The sequence below is a fragment of the Mustela putorius genome, unplaced genomic scaffold, assembly GCF_011764305.1.
Source record: "Mustela putorius furo isolate JIRA1106 unplaced genomic scaffold, ASM1176430v1.1 tig00004053_pilon_pilon_pilon, whole genome shotgun sequence".
Lineage (NCBI taxonomy): Eukaryota > Metazoa > Chordata > Mammalia > Carnivora > Mustelidae > Mustela > Mustela putorius.
The window spans coordinates 2,430,844-2,454,927 of record NW_025422186.1 but is presented as its reverse complement, the minus strand read 5'-3'; the positions used below and the strand labels follow the sequence as shown (position 1 = coordinate 2,454,927).

Genomic DNA, 24,084 nt, shown 5'->3' with positions numbered 1-24,084 from the left:
CAGGAGAGCCCCTTCTTCCTACAGTATCCCTCCAGCACCCTCTACTGAGAAAGTTTAGCAGCTTCATCACTGTAAAGGAGAGATGCTTAAAGGAATTCCATCCATGTTCACTAAATAGGTACTGAGAAGTGTTGGAACTGATAGGCAATAATTTGAAAACACACAGGCGTAGACCAGAAGCTGCATTTTCTAGTCCTTAGTTCACTGCTCTTTCTATTACCCTAAATTTTACTACCAGGATAATTCTAGATAGTTTCTTGAAAACAACACTCACACGGAGAGTTGGTCACTCTCCTTTTAGGTGTGCAAATTGACCCTCTGGTAAAGAAATAGAAAAAAAGGCTGAAACTGAGTCTGTTTCTTCATTGAGATAATGGATATTATACATCCTACTTCATAGGTTTGCTGTAAGAATTAAGGAAGACAACATATGTAAAATCCTCAGCACAGGCCTGGAACATAGGAAATAATAGAAATTTGTTTTCTTTCTTTCAGAGGACATGAGGTCAACCATGGCAGCATATTCTTTCCTTTTTCCAAATCTTATCCAGGAGTGAAAGTACACTGTGTGAGGATTTTCACATTATCTATCCTTCTTCATACTCTTTATTCATTGTTACTTAATACCTGTCACGTCACTTAACTATTTTCATACCACACTTGTGACTTTAAAGGTTCTTCTCTCCTTCAATTATATATATTTTCCAAATTAAGTACTTATGTTAATGAGATTCCAGATATATCAAGTGGAATCTAGAAATGCTGGGCTATCCAGATTAACTTATTTAGCCTGAATGTCACTCAAATAATGCCCAGGTCAAGATGACTGATGACATCCAGCAGTGACATCACATCCACTAATCTCATCTTTCCACTTTCCTCTCTGAACTTGCTATGGTCAAACACAAACTGCTTGTCACAATATTCCAAATAATAACCAGATGGTGTGTTCTCACTCCTTTTTAGGACAAGATGCTTAGTCAAGATGCTACATTTAGTTCTGGGAGACCATCTAGGTTGCATAGATATTGAAGTTCACAAAATAGGTCTATACCTAGCTGAAAAGAATAAATTTACAGTTTTCCATACCTTTTTATGAGACACTGGGGAATCAGATCCATGAGTGGTCAAGCTGAAAATAATCTGAAATTATCTGGCACAGTGCTGATCAGTAGAAATTTCTACAATGATGGAAATGTTCTATATCTGTGCAATCCGACATCGTAGCTCTACTAGCCACATGTGGGTACCAAGCATTTGAAATGTGACTAGGATGATTGAGAAACTGAGTTATTAATTTTATTTTATTTATATAGCTATGGGTACCATATTCGACAGTAAATATCTATACAGTATGACTTAATGGAAAGAATGTAGAATTTGAAGATTTAAAAAAAGTCCTAGAAAGGGAGGAGTCAAGATGGCGGAGAAGTAGCAAGCTGAGACTGCTTCAGCTAGCCGGAGATCAGCTAGATAGCTTATCTAAAGATTGCAAACACCTGAAAATCCATCGGCAGATCGAAGAGAAGAAGAACAGCAATTCTGGAAACAGAAAAACAACCACTTTCTGAAAGGTAGGACCGGCGGAGAAGTGAATCCAAAGCGACGGGAAGATAGACCCCGGGGGGAGGGGCCGGCTCCCGGCAAGCGGCGGAGCAACCGCGCACAAAATCAGGACTTTTAAAAGTCTGTTCCGCTGAGGGACATCGCTCCAGAGGCTAAACCGGGGCGAAGCCCACGCGGGGTCAGCGTGGCCTCAGGTCCCGCAGGGTCACAGAAGGATCGGGGGTGTCTGAGTGTCGCAGAGCTTGCGGGTATTGGAACGGGAAAGCCGGCTACAGAGACAGAGCTGACAGTAAGCTCGCAGCTCGGGGTTACCTTGAACCGGTCGCAGGCTCGGTGAGCTCGGAGCGCGGCCGGAGGTCAGGCAGACGGGAGTAACTGGGCGCTGTTCTGTGAGGGCGCACTGAGGAGTGGGGCCCTGGGCTCTCGGCTCCTCCGGGCCAGAGACCAGGAGGCCGCCATTTGTATTCCCGTCCTCTGGAACTCTACGGAAAGCGCTCAGGGAACAAAAGCTCCTGAAAGCAAACCCGAGCGGATTACTCAGCCCGGCCCCGGGTAAGGGCGGTGTAATTCCGCCTGGGGCAAAGACACTTGAGAATCACTACAACAGGCCCCTCCCCCAGAAGATCAACAAGAAATCCAGCCAAGACCAAGTTCACCTACCAAGGAGTGCGGTTTCAATACCAAGGAGAGCAGCAGAATTCCAGAGGAGGAGAAAGCCAAGCACGGAACTCATGGCTTTTTTCCTGTGATTTTTTTTAGTCTTGCAGTTAATTTAATTTTTTCTTTTTCATTTTTTTTTTTTTCTTTCTCGCCTTCGGGTAAAATTTTTTTTAACTGTTACCTTTTTCTTTTTTAACGATTTTTTACTAGTTTATCTAATATATATATATATATTTTTACATTTTTCTTAGGTGTTTTCTTTTTTTAAAAATTCTTTTCTTTTTTCTTTTCTTTTTTTTTTCTTTTTCTTTTCTTTTTGTTTTTTTTTTTTTCTTTCTTTCTTCCTTTTTGAACCTCTTTTTATCCCCTTTCTCCCCACTCACGATTTTGGATCTCTTCTAATTTGGTTAAAGCATATTTTCCTGGGGTTGTTGCCACCCTTATAGTATTTTACTTGCCACTTCATTTACTCTTATCTGGACAAAATGACAAGACGTAAAAATTCAACACAAAAAAAAGAACAAGAGGCAGTACCGAAGGCTAGGGACCTAATCAATACAGACATCGGTAATATGTCAGATCTAGAGTTCAGAATGACAATTCTCAAGGTTCTAGCCGGGCTCGAAAAAGGCATGGAAGATATTAGAGAAACCCTCTCGAGAGATATAAAAGCCCTTTCTGGAGAAATAAAAGAACTAAAATCTAACCAAGGTGAAATCAAAAAAGCTATTAATGAGGTGCAATCAAAAATGGAGGCTCTAACTGCTAGGATAAATGAGGCAGAAGAAAGAATTAGTGATATAGAAGACCAAATGACAGAGAATAAAGAAGCTGAGCAAAAGAGGGACAAACAGCTACTGGACCACGAGGGGAGAATTCGAGAGATAAGTGACACCATAAGACGAAACAACATTAGAATAATTGGGATTCCAGAAGAAGAAGAAAGTGAGAGGGGAGCAGAAGGTATACTGGAGAGAATTATTGGGGAGAATTTCCCCAATATGGCAAAGGGAACGAGCATCAAAATTCAGGAAGTTCAGAGAATGCCCCTCAAAATCAATAAGAATAGGCCCCACACCCCGTCACCTAATAGTAAAATTTACAAGTCTCAATGACAAAGAGAAAATCCTGAAAGCAGCCCGGGAAAAGAAGTCTGTAACATACAATGGTAAAAATATTAGATTGGCAGCTGACTTATCCACAGAGACCTGGCAGGCCAGAAAGAGCTGGCATGATATTTTCAGAGCACTAAACGAGAAAAAAACATGCAGCCAAGAATACTATATCCAGCTAGGCTATCATTGAAAATAGAAGGAGAGATTAAAAGCTTCCAGGACAAACAACAACTGAAAGAATTTGCAAATACCAAACCAGCTCTACAGGAAATCTTGAAAGGGGTCCTCTAAGCAAAGAGAGAGCCTACAAGTGGTAGATCAGAAAGGAACAGAGACCATATACAGTAACAATCACCTTACAGGCAATACAATGGCACTAAATTCATATCTCTCAATAGTTACCCTGAATGTGAATGGGCTAAATGCCCCTGTCAAAAGACACAGGGTATCAGAATGGATAAAAAAACAAAACCCATCTATATGTTGCCTCCAAGAAACACATTTTAAGCCCGAAGACACCTCCAGATTTAAAGTGAGGGGGTGGAAAAGAATTTACCATGCTAATGGACATCAGAAGAAAGCAGGAGTGGCAATCCTTATATCAGATCAATTAGATTTTAAGCCAAAGACTATAATAAGAGATGAGGAAGGACACTATATCATACTCAAAGGGTCTGTCCAACAAGAAGATTTAACAATTTTAAATATCTATGCCCCCAATATGGGAGCAGCCAACTATATAAACCAATTAATAACAAAATCAAAGAAACACATCAACAATAATACAATAATAGTAGGGGACTTTAATACTCCCCTCACTGAAATGGACAGGTCATCCAAGCAAAAGATCAGCAAGGAAATAAAGGCCTTAAATGACATACTGGACCAGATGGACATCACAGATATATTCAGAATATTTCATCCCAAAGCAACAGAATACACATTCTTCTCTAGTGCACATGGAACATTCTCCAGAATAGATCACATCCTCGGTCCTAAATCAGGACTCAACCGGTATCAAAAGATTGGGATCATTCCCTGCATATTTTCAGATCACAATGCTCTAAAGCTAGAACTCAACCACAAAAGGAAGTTTGGAAAGAACCCAAATACATGGAGACTAAACAGTATCCTTCTAAAGAATGAATGGGTCAACCGGGAAATTAAAGAAGAATTGAAAAAATCATGGAAACAAATGATAATGAAAATACAACGGTTCAAAATCTGTGGGACACAACAAAGGCAGTCCTGAGAGGAAAATATATAGCGGTACAAGCCTTTTCTCAAGAAACAAGAAAGGTCTCAGGTACACAACCTAACCCTACACCTAAAGGAGCTGGAGAAAGAACAAGAAAGAAACCCTAAGCCCAGCAGGAGAAGAGAAAATCATAAAGATCAGAGCAGAAATCAATGAAATAGAAACCAAAAAAACAATAGAACAAATCAACGAAACTAGGAGCTGGTTCTTTGAAAGAATTAATAAAATTGATAAACCCCTGGCCCGACTTATCAAAAAGAAAAGAGAAAGGACCCAAATAAATAAAATCATGAATGAAAGAGGAGAGATCACAACTAACACCAAAGAAATACAAACTATTATAAGAACATACTATGAGCAACTCTACGGCAATAAATTTGACAATCTGGAAGAAATGGATGCATTCCTAGAAACATATAAACTACCACAACTGAACCAGGAAGAAATAGAAAGCCTGAACAGACCCATAACCAGTAAGGAGATTGAAACAGTCATTAAAAATCTCCAAACAAACAAAAGCCCAGGGCCAGACGGCTTCCCGGGGGAATTCTACCAAACATTTAAAGAAGAACTAATTCCTATTCTCCTGAAACTGTTCCAAAAAATAGAAATGGAAGGAAAACTTCCAAACTCATTTTATGACGCCAGCATCACCTTGATCCCAAAACCAGACAAGGATCCCACCAAAAAAGAGAGCTATAGACCGATATCCTTGATGAACACAGATGCGAAAATACTCAACAAAATACTAGCCAATAGGATTCAACAGTACATTAAAAAGATTATTCACCACGACCAAGTGGGATTTATTCCAGGGCTGGAAGGTTGGTTCAACATCCGCAAATCAGTCAATGTGATACAACACATCAATAAAAGAAAGAACAAGAACCATATGATACTCTCAATAGATGCTGAAAAAGCATTTGACAAAGTACAACATCCCTTCCTGATCAAAACTCTTCAAAGTGTAGGGATAGAGGGCACATACCTCAATATCATCAAAGCCATCTATGAAAAACCCACCGCAAATATCATTCTCAATGGAGAAAAACGGAAAGCTTTTCCGCTAAGGTCAGGAACACGGCAGGGATGTCCATTATCACCACTGCTATTCAACATCGTACTAGAGGTCCTAGCCTCAGCAATCAGACAACAAAAGGAAATTAAAGGCATCCAAATCGGCAAAGAAGAAGTCAAATTATCACTCTTCGCAGATGATATGATACTATATGTGGAAAACCCAAAAGACTCCACTCCAAAACTGCTAGAACTTATACAGGAATTCAGTAAAGTGTCAGGATATAAAATCAATGCACAGAAATCAGTTGCATTTCTCTACACCAACAGCAAGACAGAAGAAAGAGATATTAAGGAGTCAATCTCATTTACAATTGCATCCAAAACCATAAGATACCTAGGAATAAACCTAACCAAAGAGACACAGAATCTATACTCAGAAAACTATAAAGTACTCATGAAAGAAATTGAGGAAGACACAAAGAAATGGAAAAATGTTCCGTGCTCCTGGATTGGAAGAATAAATATTGTGAAAATGTCTATGCTACCTAAAGGAATCTACACATTTAATGCAATTCCTATCAAAGTACCATCCATCTTTTTCAAAGAAATGGAACAAATAATTCTAAAATTTATATGGAACCAGAAAAGACCTCGAATAGCCAAAGGGATATTGAAAAAGAAAGCCAACGTTGGTGGCATCACAATTCCGGACTTCAAGCTCTATTACAAAGCTGTCATCATCAAGACAGCATGGTACTGGCACAAAAACAGACACATAGATCAATGGAACAGAATAGAGAGCCCAGAAATAGACCCTCAAATCTATGGTCAACTAATCTTCGACAAAGCAGGAAAGAATGTCCAATGGAAAAAAAGACAGCCTTTTCAATAAATGGTGCTGGGAAAATTGGACAGCCACATGCAGAAAAAATGAAATTGGACCATTTCCTTACACCACACACAAAAATAGACTCAAAATGGATGAAGGACCTCAATGTACGAAAGGAATCCATCAAAATCCTTGAGGAGAACACGGGCAGCAACCTCTTCGACCTCTGCCGCAGCAACATCTTCCTAGGAACAACGCAAAAGGCAAGGGAAGCAAGGGAAAAAAAAACTGAACTACTGGGATTTCATCAAGATCAAAAGCTTTTGCACAGCAAAGGAAACAGTTAACAAAATCAAAAGACAACTGACAGAATGGGAGAAGATATTTGCAAACGACATATCAGATAAAGGACTAGTGTCCAGAATCTATAAAGAACTTAGCAAACTCAACACCCAAAGAACAAATAATCCAATCAAGAAATGGGCAGAAGACATGAACAGACATTTCTGCAAAGAAGACATCCAGATGGCGAACAGACACATGAAAAAGTGCTCCATATCACTCGGCATCAGGGAAATACAAATCAAAACCACAATGAGATATCACCTCACACCAGTCAGAATGGCTAAAATCAACAAGTCAGGAAATGACAGATGCTGGCGAGGATGCGGAGAAAGGGGAACCCTCCTACACTGTTGGTGGGAATGCAAGCTGGTGCAGCCACTCTGGAAAACAGCATGGAGGTTCCTCAAAATGTTGAAAATAGAACTGCCCTATGACCCAGCAATTGCACTATTGGGTATTTACCCTAAAGATACAAATGTAGTGGTCCAAAGGGACACATGCACCCGAATGTTTATAGCAGCAATGTCCACAATAGCCAAACTATGGAAAGAACCTAGATGTCCATCAACAGATGAATGGATCAAGAAGATGTGGTTTATATACACAATGGAATATTATGCAGCCATCAAAAGAAAGGAAATCTTGCCATTTGTGACAACATGGATGGAACTAGAGCGTATCATGGTTAGCGAAATAAGTCAAGCAGAGAAAGACAACTATCATATGATCTCCCTGATATGAGGAAGTGGTGATGCAACATGGGGGCTTAAGTGGGTAGAAGAAGAATAAATGAAACAAGATGGGATTGGGAGGGAGACAAACCATAAGTGACTCTTGATCTCACAAAACAAACTGAGGTTGCCGGGGGGAGGGGGTTTGGGAGAAGGCGGTGGGATTATGGACATTGGGGAGGGTATGTGATTTGGTGAGTGCTGTGAAGTGTGTAAGCCTGGTGATTCACAGACCTGTACCCCAGGGGATAAAAATATATGTTTATAAAAAATAAAAAATTAAAAAAAATAAAAAATAAAAAAATAAAAAAAAAAATAAAAAAAGTCCTAATGTCTAAATGCTGGCTACTGTCACTAACTATATAACTTTGGTCAGGTTTTTTTTTATCTTCCCCAAACCTCAGTTGCCTCATTTGTAAACTGTGGAAAATACCAGAACTTCACACAATTGCAGTGATTAGAGAATGACTGTAAAGCATGTAGCCCAGTGTTTAGCAAGCACATAGTAAGAGCCCTTTAAATAATGCCTATTATCAAGCTCCTCGTTTTACAGATGGAGAAACTGAAGCTCCAAAAAGAGAAGAGACTTGTTCATAGTTGTATAGCTGGTTGGAAACACTTTATCAAAAACTAATGATGTATTGTATGGTGACTAACAGAACACAATAAAAAATAAATTTTAAAAATAGCCAGGTGCCAATTCCAGCTTTTTTCACTTTTTTGAATAGATTTTCTTATATATATGAACCCTCCTCATCCCTAAAGAGTGAAGAGTGGTAGCCCAAACTACTCAGCTATAAAAAATGTCTCATATATTTGGAGAAAATGTACCTTGGTGAAGCCTATTTGCTCCTTCCGAAAATTTTCCAGGGGTTTAATCAGCAAATCACTAGCATTGTGTACCTGGAAAGGAGAAAGAACACATAAAACAACTTTCAAATTAGAAAGGATCAGATTCAAGTTTCCTTGTTACTAAGGCATTAGCATGTAATACATCAACCTGCAAGATGCAAACCAACTGGCGTTGTTTTTGTTTTTTTTTTTTTTTCATTGTTGTTACTGTCTTTTTTCCCCATATTGGTCTCTTAAAATCAAATGTTTTTTGAGAGGAAATGAGAGAAGCAACACTGGGGGCATTTCTCTGTAACTTACTAGTAGTCTGATCATTGATAAATATCTATAGCCATGTCCAGAAACAGATACAGGGGGCCTGAAGTATATGTGGAAATGAGAAAGAGAATGGAAAATGTATGAAAATACCAATTGCACCAAGTACAAACCATTTTATGGGAGGTAAATGAGTTAGCAATAATAGCATCAGGATAAATCCCAGGATAAATTGTTTCTGGTCCTGCCAGGGTATGTCATAAAATTAGAACATTTCCTTCGGAACTTAAGAGCATCTTACAGCATCACAGAGAGCACCAGATCAGGCCTTCAAACTACCTATATTTGCTCCAAAGCGGATAAAAACAGCCTGTTCAAGAATGAAGAATATTGACATTAATATGGTTCTAGAGATATAAAAACACCATTTGCAAACCATAGCCCTTGCTCAGCAGGCAAGCAGAGATATACAAAGCTTTGTGTTCATATAATCCTCTTCAAAGATTGCATCTGTCCAAGGCAACAATATACAAATCAGCTGTATATTAATGGAGGACCTAAGAGACTACATCTAAAGGGCTGGATTTTAGGACCCATTCCATTAATTTTGATATAAGATAGGGAAATGAGGTAGTGCCTTTCTTGTCAAATGAGACAAAGTGTCAGTAAGACAAGATATAGCTTCATAAAAAAAAAAAAAAGTAGAAAAAAAGAGTAGAAAGCCAGTTTTGACCAGTCCTATATTCTCCAGATTAAGAAGCAGTTTTTAAACTACTACCAAAATGCATGGCAAGTTGGGGCATTAGTACATATTTTTAATCTGTGTCCTGCAGGTACTTTGGGTCAAAGTCCAGGAATGAAGAGAGTTCAACCAAATGGCCAAACTCCCATCTAATCAAAGCTCTACCAGAACCCCTAATACCAAAATTAAGGGCAGCAGTGATTCTCCTTGATCAAAACTAAGAATTATTCTATTAAAAGTACTAACCCAATTGAGGAAGGCATGTGATAGGGTGAGCATTGGGTATTATACACAACTAATGAATCACTGAACATGACATCAGAAACTAATGATGTACTATATGTTGGCTAACAGAATTTAAATTTTAAAGTACTAACCCATCTCTCTCACCCAACACAATCTATAGTTCTATGGACTGTGAGTTACATGATATCAACTTTGTGTATATACTTGGAAACAAATTATGTCACTAGTGTCATAGATCCAGTACAGAAAGTCATTTTACTTCTCTCCTTTTGTAAAAGCTTTAAAACATGGCCACGGAATTTGTGACACTTCCCCTGTTGAGAGGTGAGGTCTCTGTCCCCTCCACCTTTAATATAAGTGGGTTTATTACTTCTTTGAACCAATGGAGTATAGCAGAAGTGACACTATGTGACTTCTCAGACTAGGTCATAAAAGGCCAACAACTTCCACCTGATTATCTTGTAACACTCACTCTGGGGAGCCCTGAGACACTCTATAAGAAGTTAGACTCCCCTGAGACTACTAACCTAGAGAGGCCAAATACACACTTGCTAGTCAAAAGTCCAGCTGAGCCCAGCCTTCCAGCCATTCCACTAAGACGCCTGATAGGTGAGCAAAGCTGCTTTGGACTCTCCACTTCAACCAGCCTCCCAGGTGTATGCTACCACATGAAGCAAAAAAATTACCCAGCTATCCCCTGCCTGAATTCCTGACCCACAACATAATGAGATGAAATTAAATGGTTTGTTTAAGCCACTATATTTTGGAATAGGTTGTTATGCAGCAACAGATACTTAGAAAAACATTTTCGACTTTCACAAAGGTGACACAAAAAGTGATGACCTGGGACACACTGAGGAAGTTTAGCTTTGACTACGAAGTGAACATACCATTTCTCATGAGAATAGTATCTCTCAAACTTCCATATGGACTTTCAGCTGAGCCCTTGCATACACAGGCAGCCCAAGGATGGCACAGTTGCCAGTTTTTATGTTTCAAAGAGAATTTTCTTCTATAAGCGGGTGTGCCAGCCACTGCTTATGAGGGGTCCATAAAGCCATAAAGCTTTTTGAATGTTTGGCCCTGTCTCTGTCTAGAAAAATAGTACATGATTCACTGAAATTGGAGACCATAGTACTCCCTTGATCACATTGATTATAATATTACTCCCAGTCTCCAACAACTCAAATAGATACTCTGAGCATTTACTCTCTTTGACACTCATTGGTTATTATAATACTTTATGCCAGAACACAGAGCTAGAGATATAGGAAAACATCACACTGAAGCTTGGCTTGTTTTTGTTTTTTTTCATTTTATTTTATCCTTAAATCCCTTAGAAGTCTAGCAACTATTCAAAAAAGAACTTTTAATTAAACATGATATTTATTCCCCTTTCTGATCACTGAATCCATTCCATAAGCTCTCTAGCAGAAAAGCTCCTACCTGCTATCTCAGGGTAGAACCCCCAGCATGATAAGCGACACTCTAAACATATTAGTAAGTTTAGCTAATCAGGTACCTATTGCATGAATCCCATTTAACACTAGATAGTCATTTAGCAGATTAGAGTTGGTACTCAATCCAGCACGTTAGGACTGTTCACAAATCTTTGATAGTTGACTAATTACCAAAAGGAGTCTTTGAGGATATACTGCTTGAAACAATATGGTTCTCTTTAGGTCATTCTCAACAGTCCTCAAAGACAGAACTTGCACATTGCTAATAGGATTCCCTTCAGAGTCAGAAAGTCAAGCCAAAAGTTAATCAAACAGGAAGTCTGTTATCCAGACTTTCCAAGGCCATCTTCTGAGGTGATACAATATCCCTAGGATACTATTTAAGAACATCATAGTTGGAATGCCCCCCCCCTCGATTCTTTCCTCCATAATTGCTTCCACAATTTAAGTTCATTTACAGGAATGACTAGACATTTGCAATTATTACAGGCTAGAGCTGTGAACTTACTTCCTATTCTAAAGCTTCTTTTGGTCTCTTCTTATAGAAAGGATAAAAAGCTGTTTAACACCTCACAGATTATCCATGTTGGGATTAGAAGTCTTTTTACCACAGTTCTAGAAAAAGGGAGAGGTGCAGTCAAGCAATGAATTCCTGGCATGTTGTGAAAGGCCCTCATTGAGCCTAACCTTTACGGCATTCCTAGAATTAAATGGGAAATGGAGAGCCAACACTCAATACATGATTGAAGAGTTGTGGGGACAAAAAGGCATGATATAATGAAAGACAGAAGAAAATGAGTCAATCCTGTGGAAAAGAGCCAGCAAGAAGGGTGAGAAAAACTATCTTAAGAGATGAGTCCTACTTTAATATTTTAGAGCTTTGTAATTGGATAAATAAAAGAGATCAAGAAACAACAAGAGCTAAAGAGAAGTACAGTTAAGATTTCTAGTGGTATATGAATGAAATGCAGTTGAATGCCTTTGAGATCAACATTGGCAGTAGTCCACAAACTCTTCAAGCAGAAGAAAACATTTAGTAGAGTACAGATTAGCTATGGAGACCATCTACCAGACTCCAGGGAAATTACCCATATTGGTCTCTCATTAATATTCTTAGAAGCAAGTCTCTTAATCTAAGAAAATCCCCAAGTCAAATTTCCATAAGCAGAATCTTGGGAATAACAAAAGTAAACTACAAACAACACTCACTGAATAAGTGTTTTTTGCTATTCATAGAACATTTTCATATTCATTATATCATTTGGAGTTCTTATAACAACCTTAGGAGGTGGGAATTATTTTCCTCATTATACATACGGAAAAAGAGAGACAATGAAATACCATAATTAATTTGAAGTTAACAATTAGTGGCACTGCCATTGTAGCACCCAAGTCTCTACATCCCCTACCTTCAAGTCCTGCCTTCAATCCCACTTCTCTAGGAGCCTAGTTGATATGATAGCAGTATTCTTGGAAGCCAGTATCACACTGTTGAAAAGGATGAGTAATAACAGATGAAAGAACTCTGGCTATTGAATAGGCTTAACAAAACTGAACTGCCCACAGGAAGTCATCCTATTAAGAAAGGGAAGATAGAATTCTCATTGCCCTCTACAAAGTTCCATCATTACCCTCACAACCCTAGTAAAAATAAATATTGACCAATTTAGGTTAACTTCTAGATTTAGTCCAAACAGGTCTGGGGTGGGGCCAAAAACCTGCATTTCTAACAATTTCCCAGGTGACACTGGTGCTGCTTGTCTGGGGACCACACAAAAAGATTATTTTTAAAACTGATAAAATAGAATCCACAAAAAATGAAATACTTAAGAATATATCTAACAAAATAAGTACAAGATCTATGTAAGGAAACTACAAAACAGATGAAAGAAGTCAAATAAGGGTTAAATAAATGGAGAGATAACCCATGTTCATAAATATGAAGACAATATTCTTAGGATGTCAGCTTATCCCAACTTGTTCTATAGATTGAATATAATCCTGATAAAAATCCCAGCAATTTATTTTGTGGGTACTGACAAACTGATTCTGAAGTTTATATGTAACATTAAGTCTTACTACAAAGCTACAGTAATCAAAACAGAAGAAAGGGATTATGTGAAATCTCTCTATACATTCCAATCAATGTTTTTGTAAAACTAAAAGTGCTCTAAAAAATGTCAATTATTTTAAGAAATAGAATTTAAATATAAGGAAAAGTCTTCACACAGATTTAAATAAAACAATTATATGTCAAATATAAATAAAGCTTTCTAAAAGCAGAGAAACAGATAAATAAATGAATAATTTAAAGAATTAAGGGCCACAGTTTCTTTCTACATGTTCAATAGCTCGGTTTAATGTCTTTCAAACCACTTGTCCCTGATATGAACAGGAATGGAATTTCCACATTAATTTCTCTCTACCTAATGCTAAACTCCCAGGGTAAATCTTGAAATAGAATAATCAGATCTATTTCCTAAATATTTTTATTGTTCTAAACAGCCATGAGACAGAAACTGAAACAATAGACTATTAATCCAATGAATGAGGACAGAAAAGTCTCCCATATCAGTTCAAGATCCAGTGTTAGAGACCTACCATCATCATCCTCTCATTTTCTACTTCGTTGAGCAATTCGGCAAATTCCTTGAAGGATTCAGCTAGGACAGAATAAAAATAAACCAAATTAATCAGAGTACTTGGTAGGGAAGTGGGCAGAGATCAGTGCTACAAGGTGGACACTAGGGGAAGGCATCAAACCTAAGGCCAATAGGAGAATGTGTTCAAGGCATGTTGAATATTACTTTTCTTTTCTTTATTCTTTCTTCCTTCTATTTTTAATGTTTTGAGGGACCTCCATTCTATTTTTTCCACAGTAGCTGCACCAATTTGCGTTTCTACCAACAGTGTACAAATGTTCCTTTTTCTCCACATCCTCACCAGCATTTGTCATCTCTTTTTGATGAAAGCCATTCTAACTGAGGGACATTGTGGCTTTAATTGCATTTCCCTTACGTTTACTGATGTTAATCAAGTTTCATGTACCTCTTGGCTATTTCAGTATCTTCTTTGGAAAAATATCAATTCAAATCTTTTGCCCATTTTTATTTACTTTTTTTTGTTTGTTTTGCTATTGAGTTGTCAGAGTTGTTTATATTGAGTTTGTCAGAGTTGGCTATTAACCCTTACCAGATACATGATTTGTAAATATTTTCTCCCATTCCTTAGGTTTCCTTTTCATTTTGTTGATTTTTTTCCTTGGCTGTGCACAAGAATTTTAGTTTGATATAATCCCTCTTGTTAATTTTTTTTAATGTTGTTGCTTTTCCTTTGGTGTTATATCAAAAAAACTGTCAAGACCCAATCAAGATTTTTCCCCATGTTTTCTTCTAGGAATTTTATGGTTTCAGGTCTTACATTTAAGTCTAATCCATTTCAAGTTAACTTTTGTGAACAGTGTAAGATTAGGATCTACTATCATTCTTTCACATGTGAATATTCACATGTGAATAGCTTTCCCAGCACTAGACTGTCTTATCCCATTATATATATCTCTAAGATGTCAGGAGCCAGTACAGGAGGCCTACTCTAAGAGCCGTAAGGGACTGAATATGATTGGCTGTTCATTTAGGTCCACTCTCGCAGGAGGTGCATGAGCACTGCATTTTGATTGGTTAACACTGCCTGTATAAAAACGCATGCGCCGAGGGTAAAGGGGGAGAAGAAGAAAAAAGCGATTAAAGAAGAAGGTTCGCCGCTATGTGAGTCTCCGAGTCGTTCTTGCGGGCCGAGAGCGACAAGTGGTGCTGAAACCCAGGATTCTCATCGTGAGAGACGCACGGAGTCGGCAACGATCAGGTAAGGAGTGCACCTATTTCTGTCTAGTGAGCGACAGGGAAAGTTCCTAGGATAAGGACGAGAGTAAAGCTTTCCGGGATGGGAAACGAGATGGCTGCATATAAAATGTTGGGGCCGCTAACTGACATTCTTAAAGCAAATGGGACCCCTTTGAAAAATAAGAAGGCTCGCTTATTTCTAAAAGAAGTGGGTCAAACCGCTCCGTGGTTCTTAGAGGAGGGATTGCTTAATATTCCCCAGTGGGAATATCTAGGGGAGGACCTCAGGCGTGACCCGCGCACTATGCCGGGAACTCTCGCTGTTTGGTCCTTAGTGAAGTTCTGCTTACTATCGTCCTGCGAACCCATACGCAAGGCGGTTCTACAGGGAGGAGAGATCTTAGAACAGGTAAAAGAGGAATCTTGCAAAGGATCCTGGAGAGATTCCAGTTCTGAAAGTGAAAGCTCGGACGAGGAAAACGCCCGTCCGGGTGATAAGAGAAAAGTGACGGGAGGGGGTCCCTCTGATGATCAGAGAGTGGAAGAAATGAAAAGAGAGCTTGCAAAAAAGGAGGAGGAACTAAAAAAGGCTATGGCGCAGCTCAAAATGAGGGGGAAGTTATGGCGCAGCTGAAATTAAAAGTGAAAGAAGGAGCCATGGCGCAGTTACAAACAAAGGAAGTGGTAGATAACTTAGATCTTTTGCCCACGCGCCCAGCCCCAACAGCGCCACCTTACGAGGGGCCTCCTCCGTATAAACCTTGCTGCACCAAGGCCTGCTATTGTGCGAGCTGCACCGCACAGAATTGGAGAGAAGTATTAGGGCCAGAAAAAGGGTTTTTCCCCGTCATGGAAGATCAACATCAGCAAAGATATCATCAGCCCCTAGACTTTAAACTCGTAAAGCAGCTGAAGGAAGCAGTTATGTCCTATGGGCCTCAGGCTGCTTTTACGGTTTCTTTGGTTGAAACGCTAGGTAGCCTTTACGTCACTCCTGAAGACTGGAGTAACTTGGCTAGAGCAGTTTTATCTGGTGGGCAATATTTAGAATGGAAGATTCATAATCAGGACAATTGCCAGGACACGGCGCGAAGAAATGCAGCAGCAGGTAACCCACAGTGGAACCTAGACATGTTAACAGGTGCGGGACAATATTTTGGGTCACAGGCACAAAGTAATTATCCGCCAGGGGTATGTCTCCAGATAGCAACCGCAGCTTTGAGGGCATGGAAGACGTTAAGGGGTGCTGGAGATTTGCAAGGACAGTTATCCAAAGTGCTACAAGGGCCGAATGAGCCCTATGCAGATTTTGTGGACAGGTTGATACAAACAGCTGGTAGGATGTTTGGGGACGTAGACCAGGCTATGCCCCTAGTTAAACAATTGGCTTTTGAAAATGCCAATAAATGGTGCCGAGAAGCCATTAGACCCTGGAAAGCGAAAGACTTGTCAGCGTATATCAAGGTCTGCAGGGATATCACAGGACCTCTAGTTCAGGGCCAGGTCATGGCTGCTGCTTTTGCACAAGCGTTGCAAGGTGCAAATGGGGCTAGGACCAAAGGGTGTTTCTTATGTGGGCAAGAAGGTCATATGAAAAAGGACTGCCCACAGCGCAACAGCCAGGCACGAGGAGGAAGACAGAGTCAACCAGTCCAATTTGTGAAGGTGGAAGAGGCGCATCCAAATAAAGGTTATGGAGGACCGAAACCACAGCTATGCCCCAGATGTAGAAAGGGGAATCACTGGGCTAGCGATTGCCACTCAGTCACTGATATGGACGGAAATCGGCTGCCACCAAATAATTGGGGGAGTTCAAAAAACGGGAAGCAGGGCCTTTCCCCCCGGGGCCCGAACCAAATGTACGGGGCGGTCATGGCGCTGCCGCAGAAGGCGAGAAAGATGTTTCCCCCTACGGACCCAGAAGAGCCACCACAGGCTCAGCAGGACTTGACCTGCGTGCCACCACCCGAATGGTCTTAACCCCTGAAATGGGTGTGCAGGCGGTGCCCTCGGATTTCCATGGGGGCCCGCCAGAGGGCACTGTGGGATTACTTCTGGGTAGAAGTTCCACCACTCTTAGAGGTCTCGTTATCCACCCAGGGGTTACTGACCCAGATTTTTCAGGGGAAGTAAAAATTTTAGTTTCCTCTCCAAGAGGCATCACCATTATCAACCCTGGGGATAGGATTGCTCAACTCCTAACCCTGCCCAGCCACCATGACAGATATAAGTCTACAAGAAGGTTGAGAGATGGAGGGCTTGGATCAACAGGAAATGATTTGATGTGTCTGACTATGGATATGAGCAACAGGCCCATGACAGTCTTAAAAATAAGAGGAAAACCCTTCTGGGGGCTGTTAGATACAGGGGCAGACAAAAGTATTATAAATTTAGCTGATTGGCCAAAACAATGGCCCCTTGTCAAGGCCAATCAAACATTAAGAGGACTAGGAATTGCTCGCAGCCCAGATGTCAGCGCAGCATCTTTAGATTGGGAAGATGATGAGGGTCATAAAGGAGTCTTTCAGCCATATGTTTGTTCTCTCCCTGTAACCCTTTGGGGACGAGATGTGTTAGAGCAAATGAATATAGTATTAACTACTGAGAATCATTATAGTGAAAATGCAAGAAACATGATGAAAGCAATGGGATATGTTCCAGGCCGAGGTCTCGGGCCCAAGGGACAAGGGACCCCTAACCCAACACCCATGGGAGGTCAGGGTTTTCCCCAGCGGCCACTGAGGCAATAAAAATAGATTGGAAGGAAAGTACTCCACGGTGGGTGCCTCAGTGGCCGTTAACTACAGAAAAACTTAGGGCTGCTAGACAATTAGTTAGAGAGCAAGTTGAGGCAGGGCATTTATGTGAATCAAGATCCCCATGGAACACCCCTATATATGTGGTAAAGAAAAAGTCAGGCAAATGGAGATTATTACATGATCTGAGACAGATAAATGATCAGATGCAAATAATGGGGCCTGTTCAGCTAGGCCTCCCCATTGTTACTGCCCTGCCCAGAGATTGGCCTTCTATTGTTATAGATTAAAGATTGCTTTTTCTCTATCCCGATCCATCCGGACGACATGAAGAGGTTTGCTTTTACCTTGCCAGCTGTTAATCATTCCGAGCCTGACCAACGGTATGAATGGACAGTGCTCCCTCAGGGTATGGCTAATAGTCCCACTATGTGTCAGCTCTATGTGGGCAAGGCTCTTTTGCCAGTACGGAATAAGTTCTCAGATGTTTGCTGCTACCATTATATGGATGATATTCTAATCTGTCATAGCAATACATTGGTTCTCACCTCAGCATTCACCTTTCTGCAGCAACAGTTAGCGATGTGGGGGCTAATTGTTGCTCCTGAGAAAATACAAACAGCAAATTTAAAGGACTATCTGGGCCTACAACTCACTGACTCCACAGTAAAGCCTCAAAAGGTTCAAATTCGCAGAGATCATTTAAAGACCTTAAATGATATCCAAAAACTCCTGGGGGATATCAATTGGATTCGTCCCTATCTGAAACTGACAAATGCAGAATTTAAACCATTATTTGATATTTTGCCAGGAGACTCCAAATTAGACTCTCCACGGGCGCTCACGCCCGAGGCTATAAAGGCACTACAATTGGTTGAGGAAAGATTGGCTTCGACTACAGCAGATAGGTGCGATCTAGACAAACCAATTTATGCAGTTGTTGTACCATCCCCAGGTTCGCCCACAGGAGTACTATGGCAAGGTGGGCCTCTTCAGTGGGTGTATTTACATAATAGTCTTGCCCGAATCATCACCCCTTATCCCGTTGCTGTGGCAATAACGGCAGGCAAAGTTATCAAGACTGGCATACGAGTTCTCGGGAAGCTACCCGACTCATGCATAGTCCCCTATGACAAGAGCCAGCTATCCACCCTTGTGAACACTATAGATGAGTGGTCCATCCTGGCGACATCCTATCCCATACCGTTTGACAATCATTATCCATCACATCCATTGATTGAGTTCTGTAAAGATACACATCTTATCTGGCCAAAAATTTGCAAATCAGAGCCCTTGGCCAATGCCATCACTATATTCACTGATGCCAGTAAGAAAGGAACAGGCGCTTATGTGGTTGAGGGAAAAGTCATAACAGCGGTAGTACCAGGTGAATTGGCACAGCGAACAGAACTATTAATCATTATGCTGGTTCTACAAAGGTTTCACAATCAAAACATCAATATATATTCAGATAGTAAGTATGCAGTACTAGCCATTAGGCAGATAAAGACAGAAATTTTTTCAGCAAGCCAATCACCTATCACCTCCCTACTAAAAAACCTCCAAGAAACGGTGCTGGCAAGGCCAGCCCCCTTTTATATTGGGCATGTAAGGGCTCATTCTGAGCTACCTGGACCAGTAGCATCTGGAAATAGAATAGCTGATAATAATGCAAGGTTTGAATTCTGTGGAGCAATAGAAGAAGCAAAAGATTATCACAGGAAATTCATGTGAATTCATTAACGCTAAAAACAAGATTCAATATATCAAGAGCAGAGGCCCGTGACATTGTAAAAAGCTGTGGCAACTGTTGTGTTCATCTTCTGACGTCTTCCTTGGGTGTAAACCCTAAAGGCCTTATGCCCAACCATCTTTGGCAAATGGATGTAACTCATGTGCCCTCGTTTGGTCAACAACAATACTTACACCTTACCATCGATACTTGCTCCGGAATCATCATGGCTACCCCTTTAAGGGGTGAAAATGTAAAAAATGTAATGAGCCACTGCCTACGCAGCTTTGCGTCCTGGGGAATACCTAAAAGTCTGAAAACAGATAATGCCCCGGCCTATACCTCAAATACCTTTAAAAATTTTCTAGCATGCTATAATATCCAACACAGCACTGGCATACCATATAATCCCCTAGGTCAAGGAATTGTAGAACGAGCACACCTAACATGGAAAACTACCCTACAAAAAATTAAAAAAGGGGGAATAGGGGAGAGCTACTCAACACCTAATGACCTCACAAACCTTGTAAATTTTATTTTAAATTTTTTAACGCTAGATCAAGATGGTCTCTCTGCAGCAGAGCGACACTGGGGGCAACAAAAGCATATGCAAGCAATGGTAAAATGGAAAGATATACTTACGGGCCTATGGAAAGGCCCAGACCCGGTGCTTCGATGGCACCGAGGATCTCTTTGTGTTTTCCCACAGGATGCGCCATCACCCATCTGGGTGCCAGAGAGGCTCACGAGATTGGTGGCCATGGAGCCCATGGATCCTGTGGATGACGTCATCTAGTCTCTCTTGTGAACCCCGACAACCTGCCGGTGCTGCTTCGACATAAACGAGACTTTGGAATAACAGCAGCCATTATTGCAGCTATCGCAGCATCTGCCGCCGCTGCTACTGCTGCCGTGGTAGCGTTGACAACCTCGGTACAGACAGCAGCTGCGCTCAACAACGTCACAGGAATGGTCGCTGAAGCATTGGCTATGCAAGAACAAATTAACGGACATTTGCATGCTGGGATCTTTATTGTAAATCAAAGGGTTGATTTTGTACAGGAACAACTTGATATCCTAGAGTCAATTGTGTCGATAGGATGCATACATAATATGGCCGGACTTTGTATCACCCCTATAGCTCATAACAACTTATCCTTAGCAGCTAACCTCTCTAGACAGTTAGGAAATATGCTTAATGGTACCTGGAACCGTCAAATTTAACTAGGCAATTACGGGCTCAAATTATATCCATATATTCTACCAAAGTAACTATTGCACCTGTTAGTGAGTGGAAAAAAAAATGTTACAGCAATCTGTTTCATTCCTCAAATAGTGGGCCGGACTTGGTGCCATGGCTGTTCTCTTAATCACAACTAACGTACTAATGTTACGTTGGGTGTGTGGCCGTGTCCGTCGCAATCAACGACAATAACACCTCATGGTTCAAGCCATGATGGCTCTTGAAGCTGGTACCTCCCCCCAGATATGGCTAAGTATGCTAGATCGGTAGTCAAAGATGGGTAAGACTGATCCCACACCATAGCAACCTAAGACAGGGGCTCTTCGACCAGGGAGAGTACCCGATGACGGGTAAGCATGTGTGCTGAGGATTGGCAACCTAAGACAGGCACGATCTCAGCCATTATAAATAAATAAAAAAGGGGGAGATGTCGGGAGCCAGTACAGGAGGCCTACTCTAAGAGCCGTAAGGGACTGAATATGATTGGCTGTTCATTTAGGTCCACTCTCGCAGGAGGTGCATGAGCACTGCATTTTGATTGGTTAACACTGCCTGTATAAAAACGCATGCGCCGAGGGTAAAGGGGGAGAAGAAGAAAAAAGCGATTAAAGAAGAAGGTTCGCCGCTACGTGAGTCTCCGAGTCGTTCTTGCGGGCCAAGAGCGACACTAAGATACATAGATATACAGATAAAATATTAATACACACTCATACCATATCTTCTTTACCCATTCATCTATCAAAGGACACTTGGGCTGCTTCCACAATTAGGCTATGGAAAATAATGCTGCTATAAACATAGAGGTGCATATAACCCTTTGAATTAATGTTTTCATATTTTAGAGGTAGATATCCAGTAGCACAATTACTGGATTGTAGGGTAGTTCTATTTTTAATTTGAGGGGGAACCTCCATATTGTTTTCTACAGTGGTTGTACCAATCTGCATTGCCACCAATAATGCAAAAGGTTTCCTCTTTCTCCATACCTCATAAACACTTTTTTCTTGTATTTTTTATTTTAGTCATTCTGACAGGAGTGAAGTGATATTTCATTTTAGTTTTGATTTGCATTTTCATGATAATGACTGATGTTGAGCAACTTTTCATATGTTTGTTGACCATGTTTATGTCTTCTTTGGAAAAATGTCTGTTCATATCTTCTGCCCATTTTTTATTGGATTATTTGTTCTTTGGGCATTGAATTGTGGTAGTTCTTTATATATTTTGGATATTAACCATTTATTGGATATCCCATTTACAAATATCCTCTTACATTTGGTGGGTTGCCTTTTAGTTTTGTTGATTATTTCCTTCTTTGTGCAGAAACTTATTTTAGTGTAGTCCTGATAGTTTATTTTTGCTTTTATTTACCTTGTCTCAGGGCACATATCTAGAAAAATGTTGCTACAGCTGATGTCAAGAGATATTGCTATCTGTGCTCTCTTTAATGGTTTTTATGGTTTCAGGTCCTACATTTAGGTCTTTACTCCAATTTGAGTTTGTTTTTTGTGTATGGTGAAAGAAAGTAGTCCATTTTCATTGTTTTGCATGTTGCTGTCCAGTTTTCCCAAACACAATTTGTTGAAGACAGTCTTTTTTTATTGGACATTCTTCCTCTTTTGTCAAAGATTAACTGACCATATAATAATGGGTTAATTTCTGGGTTTTCTGTTCTGTTCCATTGACCTATGTTTCTATTTCTATGCCAGTATCATACTGTGCTGATTACTATAGCTTTGTAATATAAATTGAAATCTGAAATTTCAATATCTCCAGTTTTGTTTTTCTTTTTCAAGATTGTTTTTTGTGATTCCATACAAATTTTAAGATTGTTTGTTCTAGCTCTGTGAAAAATACTGTTGGTATTTTGATAAGGATTGCATTAAATCTGTAGATTGCTTTGTGTAGTATAAACATTTTAACAATATTTGTTCTTCAAACACATCAACATGAAATGGTCTTCCATTTATTTACATTGTCTTCAATTTCTTTCATAGTATAGGACTTTAGTTTTATAGTTTTCATAGTATAGGTCTTTCACCTCCTTAGTTAAGTTTATTCTTTGATATTGTATTGTTTATGGTGCAAGTGTGAATGGGATCGATTCCCTCATTTCTCTTTCTGCTGTTTCATTATTAATGTACAGTATTGCAACAGATTTCTGTACATTTACTTTGCATCCTGCAGCTTTACTGAATTAATTTATCAGTTTTAGTAGTTTTTTGGTGGAGTCTTTAGTGTCTTCTATATAGATTATAATGTCATCTGAAAATAGTGACATTTTTACTTCTTCCTTACCAATTTGGATACCTTTTATTTCTTTAGATTGTCTAATTGCTGTGGCTAAGACTTCAATACCACATTGAATAAAAGTGGTGAGTGATCATCCTTGTCTTCTTCCTGACCTTAAAGGGAAAGTTCTCAGTTTTTCAACAGGTATGATATTGGTTATACAGTTTTCATATAAGGCCTTTATTATGTTGAGGTATGTTCCCTCTACACCTGTCTTGCAAAGGGATTTTATCATGAATGGATATTGTACTCTGTCAAATGCTTTTTCTATATCTATTGAAATGATATAGAAATGATATCCTTTCTCCTATTGATGTGATGTATCACATTGATTGCTTTACAAATATTGAACCACCTTGAATCCCACAAATAAATCCCACTTAATCATGGTGTATGATTTTTTAATATATTGTTTGATTTGGCTTGCTCATATTTTGTTAAGGATTTTTACATCTATATTCATGAGAGATATTGGCCTATAGTTCTCTTTTTTGTGGTATCTTTATCTGGTTTTGGTATATGGGGTGATACTGGCCTCACAGAATAAAGTTTTCCTTCTACTTGCATTTTTTGGAATAGTTTGAGAAAAAAAGGCTTTAGCTCTTCTTTAAATATTAGATAGAATTCACCTGTGAATTCTGATCCTGGCCTTTTGTTTTTGAGAGTTGTCAAATGGTTTTACTGCATCAATTGAAATGATCATTGATTTTCCTTTCATTCTATTAATGTAATATATAAAATTTACTGATCTGCATTTGTTGAACCATCTTTGCACCCCAGGGATAAATCCTACTTGATCCTGGTATATGCTTCTTCCAATGTGCTTCTGAATTCTGCTTTCTAATGTTTTGGTGAGAATTTTTACATCTGTATTTATCAGGAATATTGGCCTGTGGTTTTCCATGAGTTCTTTCATAGCTAGAATTTAATTTAATCTTCACAGACATCATCACCACAGACATCCTTAGGAGTAGCTAGGGTTTCACTCCTTTCATAGACAAGCAAAATGATTAGGTGAGGGGCAATGGGTTTGCTGTATTTAAAAAAAAAAAAAAAAAAAAAGCAGAGCTAAAATCTTGAGACCTGAGTATGAATCTCTGCTCTGCTACTTAAAAACCTAGAAAAATTTCTCAATTTAACCCT

General features: G+C 39.7%; 1 protein-coding gene across 4 annotated transcripts in view; it reads right to left on the bottom strand.

Moving 5' to 3' along the window:
* Positions 1 to 8,280: 8,280 nt before the first annotated feature.
* The window catches only part of LOC106004687 (oligophrenin-1-like), a 213,052-nt gene continuing 197,248 nt past the window's right edge, over positions 8,281 to 24,084 (bottom strand). For all 4 annotated transcript variants that reach the window (XM_045072756.1, XM_045072755.1, XM_045072752.1 and 1 more), the window contains exons 4-5: positions 13,681 to 13,742; positions 8,281 to 8,427 (exon numbers count right to left, since the gene is read on the bottom strand). In XM_045072756.1, the coding sequence (XP_044928691.1) occupies positions 8,311 to 8,427; positions 13,681 to 13,742 (179 nt within the window). In that variant the 3' untranslated portion in view covers positions 8,281 to 8,310. The remainder of the gene's footprint in view (positions 8,428 to 13,680; positions 13,743 to 24,084) is intronic.